At 40.0% G+C, this 23,661-nt stretch overlaps 1 protein-coding gene across 8 annotated transcripts in view; it reads right to left on the reverse strand.

Annotated features, from left to right (window-relative positions):
- STOX2 (storkhead box 2) overlaps positions 1-23,661 on the reverse strand; it is a 317,208-nt gene that overhangs the window by 151,000 nt on the left and 142,547 nt on the right. The window contains exon 1 of one of the 8 annotated variants that reach the window (XM_069096444.1): positions 3,323-3,936. The exons of 6 other annotated variants lie outside the window; for them this stretch is intronic. In XM_069096444.1, coding sequence (XP_068952545.1) covers positions 3,323-3,488 — 166 coding nt within the window. In that variant the 5' untranslated portion in view covers positions 3,489-3,936. Of the gene's footprint in view, positions 1-3,322; positions 3,937-23,661 lie in introns of those variants that run through there. One more of the 8 variants, XM_069096437.1, reaches the window with a different exon arrangement.

Raw genomic sequence — 23,661 nt, forward strand, 5'->3', positions numbered from 1 at the left:
GCACAATTATCCTCTATCAGAAAAGCACAATTTGTATTTTTATTCATAATTTGGGGATGTAAGATATATTTGGTAAAATTCCCTGTCTTTTTTCAGTTGGTCACATGTACCCCCCTTTTCATTCTCAATAGCAACAAAAAGAAAGCTACCCCCTACACTCAGTAATTTCTCCACTGGGAAATTAATATTCAAGATGAACAATGAACTCATCACATGGCCTGTGAACTTACCCGTTGCTAGGAGGCCTGTGAATACTCTGGATCATTTAAGATCTGGTAGTATGAGCTGAAAGATTAATCAGCAATTTAGGACATCATCTCCAAGATTCAAAGTTTCAGAATTTTCTGCCTAGCTGCCTGTGTGTTTCCTTCAGGTTTATATATATGCCTATTGTATGTTATCAAGCTTAAAGGTAGTTTATCCTGAAGGTATTAAAAGAAAAACCTGACACTAAATGTCAAGGCTGTTTGCCATAAATCACCTTTTAGACTAGTAATTATTTGTTAGAGAGGAAAAGGCTGCTTTAAATAGTGTGGTCTCATTATAAAGCTATTTTAGGTGGCTAGTCTAAAAATTTTTGTTTTCATAAACAGGATCAAGTTCACAGATACACCACCAAATAAAAATCAAATTAAATTAGCATTTATCATCTACTCTCTGTACAAAGCCCTTGTATAGTATACACTCTAGCTTTATTACTATACCCTTCACAAAGTTCTCTAGGGAGTTTCTATTCCCTAAAACAATCAATTCATGAACATTTCTTACATACCTACTATGTGCTGAGCCCTGGGGATACAATGACAAAAAAGCATTCAGCAATTTTTAAAAATTCAGTCATATTCTAGAAACCATCATTTTAAAGGTGGCCTTTTTTGTTTTTTGGTGGGGGCTGTTTTTGTATACCACTGAAAAGTCTTATTTGATTGCTAATCTTTTCCATTAGAATTGAATTGTCCATTTAAAAAAAAATCTTTTTTTCTCAACAATACAGCATCTAATATAAAAATAAGTTATGACAAATGATTAAACACAGAAAAGAAATATGTAAAGCCTTCATGTGTTTCCAAGCTGTTTTCTTCTGGATTTCATGTGACAAAGAATGTATTTCCATTCTTAGTCCCTGTAACTTTTATACAACAAGACTTTGTATAGGTTTCCTGAGAGGGAGAAAGATTCTTTCAAACAGTTGCATACTGTTTAAATACACTATCTGTTCTCCCCAGAACTAACATTTGGAAAAGAAATGAAGAATCTCTAAGAGAAAAAAACCCTTGCACCAAAGGGGACACAATGACTGTCATCATAGATGCATCCCATTAATTTTTAATCTTTCTTACTACTTTAACACCTGCTTTTCATTTAATTAATAGGTCACAAATGCAATAAAAAAGAGCCTATTCAACTTCTCCCCATTCCACATGGGTTATTTCCTCATCATCATTCTTCAGATATTAAACATGAATCCCATTCTTGCTTGTCACCAAGAGAAGGCCAAAAAAAGTAGTTTCCCTCATCCTTTAAAACACCTTATAGCATAGGGAACATAGAGCGGTAGTCACTTATTTTATAAAGCAAGCAAATATCCTTAATAGAATCAGTTAGAAGGAATCTCCTCTTAACAAATTAAAACAAAATGGGGTTTGATAGGAATAAGTCTAAAATTAATAGAAGGAATCTGAGGTTTGTTAAGGGGATGGCTACAGATACTACTGAACTTGACACAGGTTTTCAGCATTGAGAAGAAAGAAAAGGGGGAAAGAGTTGGGCTGCCAATATATGAACAAAACAACTCAGGCTTGATGTAACAGAGAAAAATCTCTAGAACACAGCCACCGATAATGAATGTTTGTGAAAGTGGGAGGAGCTTATTTATGAGGTTGGATTTCTATTTTGCTATGTTTCAAAATCTGCTGCCACAATTATCATAAAAAGTATCTTCTCAGTGCTAAGGGATGGTTCATGCTTGTCATTTCCTTCCAAAATTCTGGCTTTTCATGGAAGTGGTTACAGTCAAGGCAGCCTCCTTTGCCAATATCCTCACGTCGGCAGGTTTTCAATGGAGAAATAGTAGTTTACTGTGTTAATAGCGGCATGTTGGCAAGACAGTTTAAAAACATGTGAAAGTGATTCTAGCTAAAAGGACTTGCTTTTATTTTTAGGAGATAGTACTGCTAACTACAAGTTTAACTCAATAAGCCCCAGGAAAGACTTGCGTTTGGAATGATGAATTGCAATAATTTCATTTTGGAAAAAGAGAGCATCCCTCCTCAGAGAGAAGAAAATACATCCTTCCCAGATGGGTGGGGAAAAAAACCTGACACCTGATATCTCTCTATACACCAGGGTGGTCACAACAACCCAGAAAAACAACAAAAGCCTTCTAGGATTTCCCCCCTTCAGCATTTTCCCAAATATTCCATCACAGTGTCCTCAAATCTCAGGCCAAGGCCATTCATTCATATTTCACTCATATTTCAAAAGGGGAATATCTTCAGAAATGCTTTAAAAAATATATACCACTGCATTTAAAAGCAAGCCTTCCTTTCTGCAGCCTTCACTTTTTTTTTTAACACTACTTGTCCTTACTGCCTGACGTGCAAATACATGCTACAGTCTCCATTTCCACACAGCCTAATTCAAAGCAGTGTGTGCTGAATACCCACATGAGAGCACGGAGATTTAATAACACACACAGACAATCACACTATAGAATATTTTTAATGAGCCCCAACATGGTTTTCTGTAATATAAATAAACATGTAGCTGAACTCTATGCAGTAACAGCATTCCACTGGCTAATAGCATCTGCAATTACAGAGATGGAACCTTCCCCCCCCAACCCCCCTTGCAAGAAAAGAACATTCAGAAAGACCCACTATGATAATTGGGCATAACAGAGGGAGGGAAAGCTGGGACTGTGAACAATATGAATTGAACCCTGATTCAGCAGGAGCAAAGGGGAAACTGGCACCAAGGATTTCCAGCCACTTTATTTAACTTAGCTAAAAACCCAGATATTTCCTCTCTTCATTAATTTTAGTTGACTAATAGCTTTTAAACCCCACATTGAGCCAGCCTTGCTGGGAATCCTGCAGTGGTACAAAATGGTGGATGTGTGCTAATTTTTTCCTGCTTTATTCATAATATATATACATATATGTGTGTGTATGTATATATGTGTGTATATATTTATACATATATATAATAGATTCCAATATGCTCCCCTACTTTTCTCATCAATCCACCACCAATGCTGCAACACACACACGCTCTACCCAAGCTGCTGCAATAACCAAAGGGAAAAAAGAATGTTACCAACCTGAAGTCATGTAGCCCCGTGATGCCTGGGAGATAAAGGCTGGTGGGAAGCGTTTGTGCAAACGATAGTCCTTTTCACTGCGGGACCTCATGCGGTCTGAGGCCCGGTCAGAGAAATCAGAACTAGGCCAGGCTCGCCGTAAGGTTGTACTTCGGGTCTTCTTCATTTTGGAGGCGGGCTAACCTGCTACTGTCTCAGTACTGCAGGAACCTGGGGGAGCTGCAGCCTCGAGCCAGCGCGCGGCCGTCCCCTGGTTCATCAGGCTGCTGCAAGCCCAGCCTGGGTAGATTCTGCAAACATTTTCCCACCACCACCACCACCACCGCCGCCGCCGCCGCCGCCGCCGCCACCTCCTCCTCCTCCTCCTCCTCCTCCACCACCACCACCACCTCCTCTTCCTCCTCTTCCTCCTCCTCCTCCTCTATAAAGCACACTGCAGGTCCGTTCCTTCCCACACACCCCCACCTCGAATGATCCAATTTTACACACGTCCCACAATGCATTACACTTCATTTGCAATCAGTCCAGCTTATAGCTTCCAGATTCATGTGGAGGAAAGGCACATTAGGAAGGCTTTCCCAGCCAAAAGGAGGAGGAGGGGGCTGGAGGGGGGGAGGAGAGGTTGGGGAGGGGGGGTTGGAGGAACAGAGATCTGCAGCGTGAAAAGCGATGGGGTCAGACAATAGCTCAATTCAGCAAAGGAGTGCTTAGCCAACTGTGAGCCGGGGGCACAAAAGACCCAAACAAATGGGGGGGGGGGGGGGTGGGAGAAGAAAGAAAGAAAGAAAAAGAAGGCCTTTGGTTTTGACCTGAGACAGGGTGCCCAGGAAGCAGCGCTCGGATGGGCTCTCCTCCTGCAAGAAGGATTAGAAGGAGGCTTTTCCTATGACAAGTCTTCCAAGCTGTTTTTCCTTTCACCTATGGGAAGCGGGAGCCGCAATCAATGAAGCAGGCTGGATCCGGTCTCCACCGCAGTCAGTCGTGGGGGTGCTTCCTTCCAGCAGCCCCTGTCGCTCACTGGAGAGAATAAGTGTTAGTGTGTGTGTGGTGTGTGCGCGCGCGTGCGGCTTCCTCACACACACGCACATGCACACCCAGGCTCTAGGCAGGGTCCGCAAGCAGCAGCTGCGGCAGTACAGCTCCCGTGGAAGGAATCCACCCACCAGCAGAGAGAGAAGGTCGTCACCAGGATCCGAGCTCCTCCTGCATCCTTCCCGTGCGCTGGCGCTGGCGCTGCTTCTGCGTGTGCGCCGCGGGCACGCACAGGTTTCTCATATACTCGTGCATTTTTCTCCTACCTACAAGCTCCGGCGGCTCCAGGAGCCATGGCTGCCAACCGATCCCAGGCTCCTGGCTGCTTTCAATGCCTCCAAAGTCAATGCCCTTCCTCTGTGGCTACAGCTCCTCTGCAGAAGAATCCTGAGAGCGGTGAATGGCTACCGAAGGGCAGGAAACCCGGCAGCCACCCAGTCTCATGCTAATCAAGAAGCTGTCTAAAGTTAGGGCACTGATCCTGTCAAGCTTCGCATTTTAATGTAAAATACCCTTGGGCTTCGGGAAAAAAAGAAAAAAAAGGGAGAAAAAAAAAACCTTGGCTGGTGCCCCAGCCTGTAGTCAGCTCTTGGAAATTTACATATTTTTAGGATAGTCCAACCCCCTTCAGAAAGGCTGGGGGCGGGAGGAAGGAGGGGAAAAAAGATCTTCCGTCTAGAAAGGAAATCTGCAATTCACCTTCCCCACCTGCAGCAGATTCTAAAAGGGTCAACTCATCTGACAGCTGCAAATTCCAAGTCAAAACGTCCAAGTGATCTCGAAAACAAGGGGGATGGAAATGGCCTCTTGTGCTAGATCTCTCTTCTCTTTCTTGCCTCTCTCCTTGTAAACCACTACCAACTGGCTAAACTGCATTAAGGTCGGCCACCCCTTTACAAATCAAGGCTGTGTGCAGCTGTTTCTATTCTAACAGCCAATCATTAAAGGACAACAATGCACATGGTGAGGGAGGGGAGGAAAGGCAAGCTGATGCCTTCAGCTTGGATGGAGCCCAAGCAGCAGAGAGTTAATGCAGAATTAAAGGCGCATGGCCGGAATGCCAGCGAAATATAAAGATTGTTGCTGACTCTTCCCCCTTCGTGCCTCCCCCACTCCCACACACAAACACACAGCAAGCTTTCTTAGCTAAAATCCAAAAATTCTTTAATGTTGCTAAAAGCTAATTTTTACAATTTGATTTTCACTTATCAAGGTATACTTCCTCTCCCTCTTCCCCCTTCCCAGCTTCATTTCACTTATCTAGTAATTCTTACCACCGCTGAGTATATATATACTTTCAGAGACAGGGTCTTCCTGTCCTTCCAGTGAGCTGTCCTTCTTAGCCTGATAGAGGGCTGTGGACTGATTCTAAACAGCTGAGAATCAAGAAGGTTATAAGCCTCAGAACACTCTAACACAATTCCCAGTTATTTCAAAGCTGAAATGCCTCAGAGACAGGCTCAGCTCAATAAGCCTCAAGGCACACCAGAAGTTAGGAGATGATTTTCAGTCCCAGACACGTTGTAGAAGCTAGGGACAAGGCACTCCCATTCTGTCACTCACCTGTCCCCCTTGTAAAATGGGGACAACATCATTAGCCTCTGAGCAGGGATGTGGGCAAGAGTAACCAATAAAAACATAATGATAAAGCACTTACTTGGCTAGCCTTGGCAAGGAAATAATATTTAGTCTGGTGACATACTATTATTAAATGTAATTCAAAAAGCTAGCTTTCTCTGACACTGTGGAACAAGTTAGGAAAAGGGGACGCTCCCAAAGTCCTTGATGTGGATGGTTCCTGGAAACAGAAAACTGCAAAAGACCAAATGAACCAACTATATGACAAAGGCATGAGTGGTGTATAGCCAAAAAAATAAACTGTGAATAGCCTTTGACCCAGAAATACTACTACTAGACTATACCACAAAGACCCGTATGTACAAAAATATCTTTAGCAGCCTTTTTTATAGCGACAAAGAGCTGAAAACCAAGGTTCTCATTAAATGGGAGGTGGTTGAGCCCATTATGGTATACAAATGAAATGGAATGATATGAAAGGGATGACTTCAGAGAAACGTGGGAAGACTTGTGTTACCTGATGCAGTGAAGTGACCTGAACCAGAAGACTAATTTCTGCAATAACAACATCATAAAGTCAAATAACTTTGAATGACTTAAGATCTCTGATCAATGACATGAACAGCAATCATTATACAGGACCAATGATGGAGTGGGCTGCACCCACCTCCTAACAAAATGGCAATGGATATAAGATGCAGAATCAGACCTATTTTTAATATGGCCAATACAAAAATCTGTTTTATTTGACTATGTTATTTGTTACAAGGTATTTTCCAATCCTGCCCCTTGATGGGTGAGGGTAGGAGGGAAAGAAAATAAATACTTGATAAGTGAAAAAATAAAATGAAATTTGAAAAATATATATGTGTGTGTGTGTGTGTGTGTGTGTATGGTTAGGTGTACTCCTGGCCTCCAAAATCTTTTGTATTTACAATCTTTCCTATAGGATAACAGATTTAGAACTGAAAGGGATATTAGATGTCTTTAAGTCCTTTTACAGAAGAGAAAACTGGGACACAGATAAGCTTAAGTAATTCACCCAGGTTCATACCTCTGGGAAGTATCTCAGGCAAGATCTGAAACCAAGTCTTCATGACTACTATGAGCCATTATACTCTGCTGTCTCCACATATATGGTGGACAGCCAAGGCCCACAAGTTGGCAAATATATTTTGAATGGTATATGAACTTCAATCCCCTAGCTAGGGTGATTGGGCAGACATGGGCATGACTATGTGGGTATACCCCAAATCTTAAGAACATTGCTACTGGTAATATGGAACCCCGTATTTTTTCTTCACAACTTGATTGAACAAGACTAGAAACATGGTATCATAGAAAGTATTGGACTTGGAGTCATGAGGATCCAAGTTCAAATCTCAGCTCTGCTTCTCATTAGCTATGTCACTATAAACAAGTCTCTGTCCCTTGATAAGCTTCAAGATTCCTCATTCAAAGAATAAGAATAATACCTGTATTGTCTATTTCACAGGGCTATTGTAAGAAAAAAAATGTTATAACCATTATGGTGCCTTGTAAAGAGATACTGCTCTCATTACTTCATCTCACTGGCTCACAAATCTAGAACTGGAAGAAACTTTAGAGATGACTTAATCTAACTCCTTTACATTACAAGTGAGAATAGTGAGGTCCAGACAGGTTAGGAGACGTTGTCCAAGGTCACAAGCAGGAGTCAAACCCAAATTCTCTGCTTCCAAATCCAGCATTCTTTCCATTGTCCCACACTAGGCCTGAGGAACTATAAAATGTATTAGATGGTGTGTAAAGTCCTTTCCAGCTCGAATGGTTTGCAATTCAAACATTTGTCCAGAAAATTTTCTCACCATTTGCAATCAACAGCTGCCACTGAATTCTGCTACAGAGAGCATGATAAATGCCGATGTCTTGGTTCAACACAGAAAAGTGAAATGAGGAAGTTATTATGTCCTTTGGTAGATGAGTAGGATGGTACCAGATTACTTGGCATTAATCTCCAGTCTCAATCCAAGCTATACAAGCCTTATTGTCCATGGTGAAAAACCTTAATCCATTACGACATAAAAGGAGGTGTGTCCCATAACAAAAATAAGGAATAAGCAATAAACAGACATTGTTATTCACTCATGTCCAGAGTCCTAAAGCAGTGTTCTTATATTAGGGTCAATGAACAGTTTAGAGTTTTTGGTTTTTTTGTGAGGCAATGGGGTTAAGTGACTTGTCCAGGGTCACACAGCTACTAAGTGTCTGAGGCTGAATTTGGACTCAAGTCCTCCTGACTCAAAGTCTGGTTCTCTATCCCATGGTCAATGAACTATTAAAAATATTTTGATAACTATATTTCATCATAAATGGTTTTCTGCATAGTCTTTTTTATTTTGTCATGCCACTGGACTTCAATAACCCAGGAACAGAGAGTGAGAATGACAACTTTGTGCAACTCTGCCTTACTTAAATCCAATTCATGAGCGAATCAAGACATCACCCTGTGATGTCATCAGTCCTCTTCAAAAATGAGCTCCAAACAACAATAAGTAAGGTGACTTATCTTATGGATTTAAAAACATTATTCTGAGTATAGGCTTCACCAGCATGCCAAAGGTGTTCACAACAACCTGGTTCTGAAAGAAGGTCCCTCTGTGGAAGATACACAGGTCCCTCTGTGGAAGGACAGGGACAAGAGACCCCAGGATGAGAAGGCAAGGGTGGGTGGCAAACTATCTGTTAAAGAAAGAATCCACACTGCTGAGATAACAGATCCATCCAGGTCTCAAAGCAATTTATAGAAGGTGTATACGTGCATGTTCTTGGGTGTTTTCACCAGGGTTACCAAGTAATTCAATAAAATCCAATTCATTAACATTTACTAAGTACCTAGTATGCCGGGCACTATGCTAGGCACAGGGTAATGCAAGTAGGGAAAAGAAAGACAGTTCCTGACATGAAGAAGTTTGTGATAGAATTGGGGAAGACATACAAAAGGAAGTCGCAAAGGCTGGAGAGAAGGAAAGTGCCCCACCATGGGGATGCATGACGATGGTGGAGTCCAATCCAAGGAGAGGGAACAGAAGGTGCAAAATTACCCAGCTGTTAACCCTCTTTAAATGTAGGCTCTTGCCCTCCAATCAGAAGGAAAGAGGCTACCTGCTAAGGAGATATGATTACCCAAACTGATGAAATCATAGGGGATGGTGAGTTTCCTGGTCATGAGTCTTTCCTAGGAGCCTAATGATGGTGGAGGTGAATCCAAGAAGTTGAACATTACTGTGGTCCCCCAAAAAACAATGCTACATGGGCACTACAGATAATTATTATAGCTAGCATATGATGCTTTGAAGTTTGCAAAGAGTTTACAGATATTATTTCATTTGATCCTCACAATAACCCAGGGAGGTGGGTGCTCTTATCATCCCCAGGAAACAAAGGTAAACTGAGGCATTGTGTCGCATAGCTAATAAGTATCTGAGGCTGGATTCGAATTTAGGTCTTCCTGGCTCCAGGCCCAGCAATCTATCCACTGTGACACCTAGCTACTTCTTTGAAGTAGGACCATAGATTAAGAACTTCAAGGGACCTCATAGGTCATCTTGCCTAAAATCCCCACACCCCAATTTTACTGATGAGGAAAATAAGGACTCAGAGAAATGAAGTGATCTGCCCAAGGTCACACAGGTACTAACTAAGCTGGTTGTTGTGGAGGAAAAGCAGGAGCAAACCCCAATAGCAGCTATGTGGTGAAATACAAGAGGAGAACCATCCATAGAGCCAGACAAAAGGGCCACAGTCTTTCGGAGGTCAGGGAAACACAGCATGAAAAGCAGAGGCCTAACCATGGAATGCTGGGAAACAAGGAGAGACAGATAACTCTGGCCTATAATAAGTAACTATATTTACTTATGTAAGTAAATAAGTAAATAGGGCTGCTCTTTGTGTGAATGAAAGAGACCAAGATAAATATGATTCTAAGGGACAATGTAATGTCTCAGATAACAATAGGCCCTAACAGCAGCTCCAGTATCAGCCTGGGGAAAGACATTGTGGGATGGGCCTATTTGTCCACTAGTCTGCGGCCACACCTGCATACACAGAGAATAGTCCTCAACACTCTAAACATCCTTGAATGCAGAGGAGAATAGATTCAGACTCAAACTGGCATCAGTAGAGAGGATTCATTCAATTGAACAAATATTTAATATGTGCCAAGAATACAAAAACAAAAATAGAATGACCCCTGCCCTCAAGGAGTTTATATTCTACTGAAGGATGAGATACAAAGGCATACACAGATAAGTAAATATAAACTAGTGCAAAACAAATGCAAAATAAATTGGGAGAAAGAACAAATAAGGGGGGGCAGAGAATCAGGAATGGCCTCTTGAGAGAGGCTCATGGGACCTGAGCATTAACGGAAATTGATGGTTCCAAAATACTGAAGAGGGAGAACATTTCAGGGATGGAGGACAGCCCATTCAATGGAAAATGTAATGCCATATATGGTGAATAGAATATAGACTAATCTGATGAAAGGGAGAATCTATACTCTTAATAATCAGTCTGAAAACAAAAACTGAAGCCTTTTTGTCCAGGGCTTTAAAAGCCAAACAGAGCAGTTGAAATTTTATTTTGGAGTCACTGAAGTTTCTTTAATAGGGGAGTAATATGGCCAGACCTTTGCTTTAGGATAATCCAATTGGCATCTATTCAGTCAGTCAATAAACATTTATTATCTACTATGTGCCTGGCACTGTGCTGGGTTCTGAGAATACAAAGAAAAAGAAAAGAGAGTCCCTACCCTCAAGGCGCTTATACTCTAACGGGGGAGACAAAATGCAAACAACAATGTACAAATGAGCTATATACAAGATAAATTGGAAATAATCAATAGAGAACAGATTGGAGAGGAGAGAGGCTGGATGCAGGGAGGCCAATCAAATGGGAATAAAGGTAAGATTTCAGAACATTATAACATCATGTTAAAAAAGACCCAAGACGAATTTTAACAGATATTTTAAAAATGGAAAAAAATTTTTTCACAGTACTAAGGTCTATCTGGATTGTGCTTCATAAGATAGAAGGATCCCTAAATTTTCAAGAGAAATGCCCATAGAGGACAATGTATTACCAAACCAGACAGTCTGAGTAATGGCCCAATGATGAACTGAGTATGTTCTCCCAGAACCAACCTAGCTAAACTCACAAAGTTTATAACCAGAGGTGGTTACACAGGACAACTCTCATAGACATCAAGAAAGGCATGGAAGGGCTGGGATTGAGACCAGTGGAAGGATTACTCACACTGAGGAAATCATGATCCACTGATATATTAAAAAGTTGTTTTTTGCATTGATAAAAACCTTACTATTTAACCAAATGAAAATTTTGTGTTGATTAAAGTCAATTTTTTTTATTTTAATGTCAGTGAATTCCTACATGTCTTAAAAATAAATCCCATGTGGAAGCTTTTGTTTTTAATTTTCTTTAATCCTAAATCAAGACTTACTCATCACCTGGTCAAGTCCCATATGTCAAGCTGCAGATGAAGGATCCCTTTAAAAGCTCTAGTCTGGTTAAATTATTTACACATGAGTCTAAAGAAAAAAAATTTTAATCCCTCCTTCTATGGGTGACCTGGTTACAAAAGAAGAGAAGACCTCACCTTCTCTATGGAACTATTCAAACTGGCCAAGGCTTGGCTTCTTTCTCCCTACTTGAGGCTATGCAGGGAATTCATCTCAATGAATCCCTCTGTTTGCATAGTCACTTCTGTTTTAACATCACAACCCAGAGGGCAATTTCCTAAATTCCTTGTTAGGTAAAGAAGACTTACCCACACCCTTTCCTGAGACATGTAACTCTCTGAAATGGAAATATTCCATAAACTAGGCTTCTAATTGAAGTACAAGCGGATGAGGTGGCAAATGGGTATGAGAGGAGGATACCTTATAAAATAGAGATCCTTTCTATTAAGAAGGAAAAAAGGGTGATAATCAAGGGATAACACAGAATTGAAGTTAGCTGGGGAAGCTTAACTTCTAAAGCTGCCAGGATTTCTCCCAGTTCCCCTCTGAGGTGGTTGTTGGGAAGCTTCTGCAGAGTTCTAATTAGACAGCATGCTGGGAAATACAGGACTTAGTTATTTTCCTACCAAGACCTTGAATGGGGAAGGCATGGACATCTTTTAGGGAAAACGTTTGCTTGTCTTACAATGAACCCAATATACCCTAGGACTTTCATTCATCTTCTGCAGTGATTCACCTTTCCTCACTTCAGTTTGTCTCAGTCAATGCCAGTCTATGATAATCCAGGAGACAAGGAGCAATGATAAGGAACAAAGAGATAATTTTTCCCCAAAGAGTCAATTTAAGCTCCAATCCCAGGTTGACATCAAATGAATCCACTACAGAAACCACTATTTTCCCACTAATCTGATCAGAGAATGGATCAGGGAACAGAAAGCAAAACCATAGGACATCTCTTCTGTCCTTTCCTATCAACAATCCTTTCATATCACATGGGGGATATCCTTTTTCATCCAATTGTTAAAGTAGGTAAATTCCATAAGGGCAAGTAATATTTCTTGTCCATTCTTTTAAAAAAATCATCACCCTCTAATGTACATAAAATAATGACAGGGGGGGGGGGGGGGGCACTAGGTGTCACAGTGAATAGAGCACGGACCCTGGAGTCAGGAGGACCTGAGTTCAAATCCAGCCTCAGATACCATAAAAAAAAAAACTAGCCATGTGACCTTTGGCAAGTCACTTAAACCCATTGCCCTACCTTCCCCGCTCCGAAAAGCAAAAAACAAACAAACAAAACAAAAAGGAATAAATGACAGGTCAATTTAGTTGAACTGAGTATGAAAGAGTGCTTCCCACAGTCAGTAAGGGGTTCTCTACTGCCTATAAGATAAAATCAAAATTCCTCCATAAGCTGGCTATACTCTATCAAAGCTTGTTTCATCATTCCTCAACACAAAACCTCAACATAAAACCCACACTCCAACCAAGATGACTACCTCCATGCCCTCCAAAGACACTGTGCTCATTGTAGACTCCAAGTCTATGCTCCTGTCACCCCCTCCTCCCCTACACTTGGAATCTTCTCCCCACTCTTGGCTACCCATCCAAATTCTGTCCAACCTTGAATACCAAGCTTACATCACTCCTCCACCATGAAGCTTTACTTTATTTACCTTTCTCTGAACTCTGAGCATAATTTTTATCCTAATCACCATGTCATTCATTGTAGCATTTCAGAATGGAGTTGAAGAACTTACATACTATTTAAGACTTACATGCATACTCTACTTATATACTGCTGCTAGAGGATAGAGAAAAACCATAGCATCTTTCTTTTGCAATCTCCTTAGCCCCCAGTACCAATCCACTGCGCATAAAGTGGATGATAAATACTTATGTACTGATAGCTTCAGGCCAAACAAAGGACCTGGTATATTTTTACCTATTATCCATTACACTGATGAAGAGCCTGGTCTTGGAGCCAGGAAAACCTGGGTTCAAATCCCATCTCTGATGGTTGACCTTGGTCAAGTTGTTTAACTAGGCAACTATATAAGCTGCAGAAAAGGTACCTCACTGTATTGGTAGGTGTTCCCTGCACTGGGAGACAACTAATTAGCTGGCTCAGTGGACAGAGCACTGGATAAAGGGTCAGAACACTCTGAGTTCACATCCAGCCCCAAACACTAGCTATATGAAACTGGGCAAATCACTCAAACTCTGCCTCCTTCATTTTCCTCATCTGTAAAATGGGTATGATAATAGCACCTATGCCCCAAGGTTGTTGTGAGGATCAAACCTGGCATGTAGTATGAGTTAGTAAATGCTTGTTTTCTTCTTTCTCTATAGCAATAAAATCACAGGCCCAGTCTTTATCCCTATCCCAGTTGTGACTGGCAAGAAAGAGCTATTGCAACTAAGTACCTCAAACTATACATCTATACATAGGGTACATGTTACTCATCACATGTAGATTTGTGGCAAGTAATTAGATTTGGAGAAAATTCAGTTATATCCTTTGTCATTACTGCATTCATTCATCCATCCCTTCATTTATTTTAAAAGGTACAAAACACCTGAAAATGGTACTCATGGAAATCATAATTCTTGCCCCAAATCCAAAAATTTTGAAAAGTTACCTTAGGAGTATGTGCGTGCACTTGAGTGTATGTTCCAAATGGAAATGAACTTCCTTCCAATAATTCAATGACTCTTTTCCCTGCAGTTTGCTTTCTATAAGGGACTCAGACCACTTAAAGGGTTAATCTTGCACTAATCAGTCTCTAAAGTTTTCTTGGTTCTGTTTTGCAGGTCACCTCAGAGTGGCTTCCCAAGCCAACGAAAAAAACCACATTATGACACAGATGGATTTTAGAGGATGGATCTTTTTTCTCCCTCCAACATGTGGTTTCCTGTAATTTAAGGAAATGATATACATTAACAATTAAAATCATATATCAAAAAAGAAGTAAATACTCAAATAGTTTCCTGTTTTATCAGATTACATAAACTTTTTTTTAAGGCTCCAGATATTTAAATTCCAGACTCCATTTTATTTAAAGAAGGAATAACAGTTGAACTCTTTCAGAACTATATGACTTATGAGTAGATAGTCAAAGTCCTGGGTGCCCCTACACTTTTCATTATGGCCTCTAATATTCTCAGCACATTATTACTCTTATACTATATATACTACATTTTTCCTGCTTATACATATTCATATTTTTTCTTTTTTCTCTTTTTTTTACCAGTTAGAATTTCATGGGTGGAGAGAGAATCCCAGTGAAGAATTTGCCCTACACCAAGACAGATCAGTACTTTCTCAGCAATGCATAGCTCTAGTTGCCACTAAGAGACTGAGTTAACTTGACCAAGGTCACACAGTCTATATGAATCAGAGGAAGAACTGAAACCCAAGTCTTCCTGACTCTGAGACCATCTCTCTGTCCATCATGCCATATGCCTTCATGTTTTACTATCCTGAAATTAGAAAAGGTAAAGAAACTACACCACACTGGACAGTACCACTTGGTGTAGGCAGCAATGAGGACCCAGCTCTCCCACCTCCCCAACACTCTGGGTCCTCAGCAATTCCTGAACTGTTTCAACTAGAGCTTTAGATCTGTAAAAGAAAGATGAAGGTATGAGAGCATGGGGCTACTAGATACAAAGGGCCTCAATCTGCCTCACACATACATAAGAAAGTACCTGGATAGGTGTGCTTAGTTCCCTCTTGGAACCTTTGCAGAGATTGTTTTGTGACCTTTTTTTGTAGACTCATATCAGTGCCCTACAATAATTGGCTGCTCTTTCATATTTTTTAACTTGATAGCTGAAAAATTTGTTGGGCCTGGAAGGTGAAGCACTGATGTTATAAATATACATTTAAAAATTTTAGTTGCTATCATAAAATTTATTTGTATTATAATAATTTTAAACTGAATTTTATCATTTAAAAATTAGTTTAAAACATCATTTTGAGGGGAGACTGGACCTGTGATTTGATAAATATAGGTAGGGATACTCCCTTACCTGTTTAGGACATCACCCATTCTGCAAGTCACACAAGTCTTAGAGTTGCCTGGGACACTGAGAAGTTAAATGACTTGTCCCGGGTCACACAGCCAAAACACAGGATTATAGGATCATAGAACCAGAACTGGAAGGTACCTCAAAGACTATCTAGTTCTGTCTCCTCTTTTATCAATAAGGACTTTGAGGCCCAGTGACTGGCCCATTCTATTAAAGGTAGCAAGGTTGCTCAATGGATAGAGCACTGGACCTGTACTCAGAAAGCCTTGGGTTCAAATCCAACCTCATACATTTACTAGTTGTGTGACCCTGGGCAAATCATTTAACCTCTGTTTCCCTCAGTTTCCTCATCTGTAAAATGTAACAACTCCAGAGGAACAAAGATGAAAACAAGCTACTCACCTCCTGATGGAGAGGTGATAAATGCAAAATACAGAATGAGACATACATTCATTCCTGAATATGGTCAGTGTAGGACTTTATTTTCACTTGACCATGCACATTTGTAACAAGGGTTTTCTTCTCTTTTTTTTTCAATGGGGGTAGGAGGTTGGAGGACATATAGCAAGAAAGTTCTCTCTTTCTTGAGAAGAGAACACATTGAAGACCAGAAGGACTCACAAACAAATAAGACAACTTTGAAAGTTAAAATATTTATTATATGCTTTAAAAGAAAAGCAAGCTCTATATGATGGAGATTAACAGTTTTATGTATAATCCTCTCCTGTTCTGTAATATACATAGAAATGCTCATTTTATCTGTTTTCTGTTAAACTCACAATAAAAATAAAGAAGGAAAAGTAAAATGAAGGGAAGGAAATCATGTTAGCTGCTTTTGAGTAAAAGGAAACAGAAAAACATGTTTGGATGAAAGAGAGGAAAGGAGTAAGAGAGCAAGGAAAAGGGAGATAGTTTAATCCAGAGAAAAAGGAAATACAAGAGTTATATGGTTTCTTCTCCCTAGATGATCCAGCTTTAATGCCAGGACCAAGGCTTCTACCCTGTACAAGAGATCAAGTTGCCATTTGTCTGAAAAAATAAAGTCCCTATCTGTTGTAAAAACATTAATTTGTCTTTAAATGATATAAAATTTATGTTATATCGTGTCTATCATAGCAGTATCCTCAAAAATCACTAGCCCTGTTTCTAGCTCAGCCACCATTGAGGAAAGAAACCATGTGCAGCAGAACTCCACCTTCCTCATCACCAACAAGTGCTGACCAAATATCATCAATAGGCAGACAGGCAGAGGGGCCCTGGGTATGGCAGCACTTCCCAGACCACGGGTCCTGCTTCCAACCCAGCCCTCATACTCATCACACAGGGATGTGGCTCCTATGGAGAACAGGTCAGTAATTCCCACCAACTGCCAATCAACTACCATATACAGGGCAGACAAGCCAGCCCAGCTGAAGCAGCAAAGCACCCTGAGGGAGAGAAAGGAAGTACCATGTGCCAACCAACTCGAATCATCATTGCCAACTGGATCATTTTCTCCTCTAATGCCTTGATGGAGACAGTCTAGGTCCCTGAAACCAAGAACCTTTAGCATTGCTTCCAGTACATCACCCTGGAAAGCTTTCCTTGTGAAGATGCAGTTTGGCAACTGGTCCTGCAGGTGCCACAGTCACAGCCACTGAAGACCCAAAAAGAAAGTTCTCCATATCACAGTTCTTGACATTGTCAAATGGTTCAACTTCACAAGCTGATATGATTTTATCCATGGAAACAACATTAAAGAAGAGACATCATCATCTGTTTTGCTGCTGTACTCTAAGGACCATGGGACCCTTCCATCTTATTTACAGCTAAAAATTTCCATATGTTACATTAGAATATGAGCTCCTTGAGAGTAAGAAGTCTTATTTTTCTATTTGTACCCTTAGCACTTAGCACAGTCCACAAAGACTATTTGCAATATTAAATACTTAAAAAACATTTCATTCATTAATTCATGTCCATAGCTAATTATTAAGCATCTTTATTTTTTTAAATGATGCAAAAATTATATAACACTCTCATATATCTATCCTGCCATTTTGCTGGTTATAAAGCAGGGATCAATATTCCTTTATTGTTCTTTAGGGATGTGAATTCTGCATCTTAAGTAATCAAGTTTGATGTATCGTCAATCAAGAAGTTTTTCCTCACATCACTCTAAACTAAGCCCATTTTCTCCCAATATAAAAGGGAGTTCAAAAATAGTTGATTATAAAATTTCACATTTTTTTAAAAGGATATCTCAGGAATTACTACAGTGCTATATATAAAAAATGTTAGAAACAATGTTCTGCAAGTTCCCTTTGATGTTTTCATACACATATTCTCTATAATATCCAATGCTACAATAGTAATCTTAGTAAACATATGTACACCATATTTATATATAAATGCATGCACAGCATATTTATATATGAACATGAAAATTACATTAAATGTCACCTTGTATTTTTCTAAAGGAACTTGTGAAGAATGGTTGGATTTTTTTAAATTCTGTTACTCTGTTTGAAAGAGTGGTGTTTCTCACTCTAACAACAACCACAAAAGATTTAATAAAAGAAATATGGGGGGGGGGGTGGCTAGGTGGTGCAGTGAATAGAGCACCAGCCCTGGAGTCAGGAGGACCTGAGTTCAAATGCGGCCTCATACTCTTTTACAATTGCTAGCCATGTCACCTTGGGCAAGTCAATTAACCCCAAATGCCCTGTCTACCCCCCTCCAAAAAAACAAAAAGAAGAAAAAAAGAAAAGAAATATGGTAGAAAAGAGAGGAAAACAAAACAATTAAATTGAATAATTATAATATGATTGAATGATATGTTGAATTGAATTGAATGATATATGAATAATCATATAATATGATGAATATAATATGAATAATAAATTGAATTATTCAATTGGAAATTTTACATTAAATATGGTATCAGATCTCTTTTTTATAAATACTGAATCTTTCTTAGCCAGGTCATAGGAGGTACAGTAGCCCAGAAAATATTTATTATATTGGTTCAATATGAGTTAACACTGCTGATGGAGCTGTGATTTCATCCATTCCTTCTAGAAAGCAATTTGGAGTTATGCTAAGAATATGATGAAAATGCTTATACCCTTTGACCCAGAGTTCCTACCACTAGACAAATGCTTCAAAGAGGACAAAAGCAGAAAGGTCTCATATACATGAAAATATTTACAGTAGCATATTTTGTGCTAGCAAAGAACTAGGAAAAAATGCAGGTGCCCATCAACTAGGGAATGGCTGAACAAATGGTGGCACATGAATTTAATGAAATACCAGAAACGATGAAGATGAAGAATCCATGAGAAGACATATGAAAGGATACAAAGTAAAGCGAGCTAGACAGAAAAAGCAATGATTAGAATAATGTAATGGGGGAAAATGAACACTGAATAAAGCACTATATAAACTCTAATCATGATCAAGCCCATCCTTAAAGAAGAGATGTGTGTAAAGCATTACATATATCACAAGACAGCTGAGGTGTTGGTTAGTTTTGCTGAATATGCAGTGGTAGGCATGATAGCAAGATGTATTGGTATGCCTTGTATGCTAGTGATAGATAACTGGATAGAAACTGGTGTAGGACCAGCCAGATACAATGGGTTAGTTGAGTTTTCACTCAGTTCCCCATCAATCAGAATAGGCTAGAATTCCAAATGTTAGAAGATTAACTCCAACAGTGAAGAAGGGGCATGGTCCTGGAAACTCTGATCTTAAAGGTCAGTATTCTAGGTAAGGAGAAGGCAACAGCAGGGTGGATGGCAAGACAGGCCCTGGTTTCCCAGTGGATAGCTGAATGGGAATTAGATAAACAGATACAGTGAACTAAGAAATACTAACTGTATGTGGCAGCTAGGTGGCACAGTGAACTGAGTTCAAATTTGACCCCAGACACTTGACTGACACACTAGCCGTGTGATCTTGGGCAAGTCACTTAACCCTAATCGCCTCCAAAAAAATCCAAACCCCCCCCCAAAAAAAAGAAAGAAAAGAGAAATACTAAGTGTAATGAACAAACATGAAGTTGACAAGAGATTCTACCTCTCTTTTCAGTAGAGGAGCAGAGGACTAGGGATGAAGAATGTTGCAAATTCTACTGAATATGGTCATTGTGTTGGTTTTGTTTACTTTTTTTCTGTTATGTGGTAAGGGATGATCAGGGTAGTGTTTGTTGGGGAACCACTGTGCTGTAAAAACAAAAGGCATCATTAAATACTCCTCTAATTGAACAGAGCTGTACAAAACAACAAGTACATCGTTACACCCCATCATTGATGAAGCCTCCTCTGGTCCCACATCCTCAGATGTCATTCCTTCCCCTTAGGATCTTATGTAACTCATTATTTGAACCTCTCTAATACAATGATCACATATTACTATTTATTATAATTATCTACATACACACCAATCTCCTACAAATAGGCTCCATGAAGGCAGAGACTGTATCTTATCTAAAATATCTATCTCCTCTACTTAGCATTTAAAATAGTGTTATACACATGGGATGGGATTAACTATTTGCTTTATTAAAAGTTGTGAAACATAGGGTTAATATCTTGGAATTTATGTAAAATATTTGTGTTAATATTGGAAGGGATCTTCAAGAACACAGGAGTATCTCTAGAGATGGAACAGACCAGTCATCCAGTCCAACCATCCCCTTGCCCCAGTTTAACAGATGAATATAATATGATGCCCAGGGAAATTAAGTGGCTTTCCATAAATCACAGATGTAAGAAATGCCAAATGTAGGATTTGTACAGAAATAGGTAGGAAAATAGATAAACAGACAGAGAGATGGATGAATGGATGAATGATGGTAAGCATTTATTAGGCCAATTAATTAAGCCTATATATCAGGCACTGTGTTAAATGACAATGACATGAGTAAAATGTATGTTAAAATGTGCCTGCCCTCAAGGAACTTACATTCTAACATAATAAGACAATACATAAAAGGGACCTAGAAAAGGAAAGAGAGTTATATGTGTAGATGAATGACTAGAGATGTACCTGATGCCCTGTGGAGACCTGGAAAAATAAGTAAGATAAGGCCACAGCAAGTCTATCAAATCCCAGAAAGGGTTATTGGGGGAGCCCAATTTTCTGACTCAAGATTCAGTGCTCGTTCCCACTAAGATGAGGAAACTGAGGTCCTGAGAGGTTACTGACTTGGAGAGTCACAGTTAGTAGCAGGGCCAAGACAAATACAGAGGGAACCACTAAACTTTGTCAAGTCGCTAATGCAATAAATGCCATGTGTTCCATGCCACTAATGATCTTAAATGTCTTCCAGACGCCTAAACCAAGCTGGTTTCCCCAAGAAAAGGGGGTGGGGAAGGAACCTCTTCAGAGACAGGGCAACAAAACCTCAGGAACTCCTTTGGCCCCTCATGAAAGTAAAATATCCCTTTGGGGTAAGAAGCTATGCATCTCTATTCTGAAAGCAAGAAGTTGCCTTGTTTTCAGCATTCCAGGGGCCCTCACCTTGCACACTGTCAATTAGCCCAAGGAAGGAGGCAAATCAGCTTTGTTTTATGGCCACTGGCAGAATTCTGCGGTTTGAGAAGTCTCCAAAAAAACTGGGTTTGGAGGTAGCACTTTAGATGTTGAACTCTCATCAACAGAAGCAAGATTCTGTCTATTTCCTTGTGCAGACGGCTTCTTCTTCTGCAAAGCCTCAGGGCCCATAAATGAGCAAGTCAGAATAAGAAAAAAGCATGGGATCATTGTGTTTGGAACAGGTCAATGCCTATTCCCAGATCCCAATTAAGCCCTGCTCTGCTCGGTGCCGGGTTGGTCACACGTTGAAAAAGAGCGGGATTGGAGCTCAAGAGGTCTGGGCTTGAATCCCAGTTCTGTACATTATTAGTCATGCCACTCAGGCAAGTGGTCTACTCTTGGGATCTCAGTTTCCTGATTTGTAAAATGAGGGAGTATCATGGTACACCAACTGGAAAAGATGCTGGTTACGGACCTACAGGATCCTGGTTCATGTCACTTTGCTAGCTGAGTAATCTTGGGCAAATCCCTTAACTTCCCTGGGCCTCAGTTTTCTCATATATAAGATGGGGTGACTAAAGAGGATCTTAGGAGAGTTAAGGGGGCAGCTAGGAGGAACCATAGTGCACAGAGTGCTGAGCCTGGAGTTAGGAAGCCTCCTTTTCATGAGTTCAAATTCAGCCTCCTTTTCATGAGTTCAAATTCAGCCTCAGACATTTACTAGCCCTGTGACCTTGGGTAAGTCACTTAACTCTGTTTGCCTTAGTTTCCTCATCTGTAAAATGGGATAGAGAAGGAAACAACAAACTACTCCAACATCTTTGCCAAGAAAACCCCAAATGGAGTCACAAAGGTGTTGGACACAAATGAAAAATGAAAGAACAACAAAAGAAAAGTTATATCTGAAATGAGTGAATTAAAAAACATTTATTAAGTACTTATTTAGTACCAGGCACTGAGCCGGGCCCAGGGCACTCTAAGACAAAGTTAGTTCCTGCCCTCAAGGACTTTACCTTCTAATAAATAGGAAACACATATAAAGGAGCAGGAGTCAAGAAAAGAAATTTGGGTCTGAGGAGTCATAGGGATCACATTATTAGGGATTTAAAACTAGAAATAACTTTAGAAGTCATTGAGACAACCCTCATCCTTTTATAGGTGAGGAAACTAGATGTTTTCTAAAGTCCCTTCTCTCTAAATCTATTATCCTAGAACCTAATTCTCTATCCCATGATCCTATGATACTATCCTTCTATGTCCACCCTCCACTGCAAGTCAAAGTCTAGAAACCAGGAACTTACAATACATGGTCATTCATCCCAATGCATGGTCATTCTGCCTCTGCTGGATGATTTTTCATTGCATCTACCTACTACTTCCCAAGACAGTGAGTTTCACAGCTCTAATAGAGACATTTTTGTTTAGATAAACCCCAGATCTGTCTCCCTTTACCTTCTGTCCATTACTCCTAGTGGGAACCATTCTGGGGCCAAGCAGGACAAATCTAATCCTAGTTCCTTGGATTGATCCTCATGGGGGCATGATCTCCAGGCTCCCTCATCATCTTGGTTACTGCCTTCTGGCCATGCTCTAGTTTGTCAATAAACTTCCTAAATGTGATGTGCCACACCAAAAATGATAGATATGGTCTGACTAATGGCAGGTTGAGGCAGAAATATGCCTTGAGTTTATTTTAGAAATGAGGAACATTTTTCAAGAGAGGACAGGAAGCAAGAGTGGAGAATAGTGAAGAATCCAGACTAATTGGTACATAAAGCATATGAAAGTGAATAGAGTGAAATAGGGTAGCAGAGTTGGCATAGATCCCAGTTGGGGGAAGAGGACCAAGAAGTCTGCTGTGTATGCTTTGAAGAAATTCTTGTGTAGGTTTAGGTGCAATGGGATGTCCTCCGGGGTCCCTTCTGATTCTTAGAATCTGCAAAAATGCAAGCAACAGGGAACCAAGTGAGGCTCTTTGTGAAAAGGAATGATGGAATCATACCTGTACATTAGGAATATTATTCTGACAATGGGAAGAATGGATTGGGGATAAAGACTAGAATGGGAAGAGAGGTTCCAAAAACTATTATAATAGTTCAAGTGAGAGAAAACAGCCTGCATGAGGACAGTGGCATCCTGAGTGGAGTTAAAGGGTCAGCCAAGAAGTACTTGGGACAATGGGAAGAGTCCTAGATTTAGATTCAGAAAGCCCAAGTTTGAATCCTATTAGCTATGGAATAATGGGAAAGATGCTTAACCTTTCTGAGTTTCAGTTTCCTCATCTATAAAATTGGAGTAACAACATTTAACACTTAACAGCCTAATGAAGGAGAAAAGAAATTGGCCTTGGAATTGAGAAGACCTAAATCAGGTCTTTGATATATACTGGTTGTATGCTGGTCAGTTCACATGACCTCTCACTGCTGTGGATAACTCATTAAGCAGATAAGCTACAGAAAGGGTCTGGTCTACTTTGAATTTAATCAATGATGTTCCCTCCATAGATTAAATCACAGGTATGAACCAAAAATAAAAAAAAATGAAAGCAAACAAACCAAAAAAAACCATACCTGTAGAAACAACCTTACATGGTTGGTTATGTGTGTGTGTGTGTGTGTGTGTGTGTAAAGTGAGACCATAGATATAAAGCTCTTT

This window comes from Petaurus breviceps, unplaced genomic scaffold, assembly GCF_028583685.1.
Source record: "Petaurus breviceps papuanus isolate PSGF00001 unplaced genomic scaffold, PetGlider_PUasm1.0 126, whole genome shotgun sequence".
NCBI lineage: Eukaryota > Metazoa > Chordata > Mammalia > Diprotodontia > Petauridae > Petaurus > Petaurus breviceps.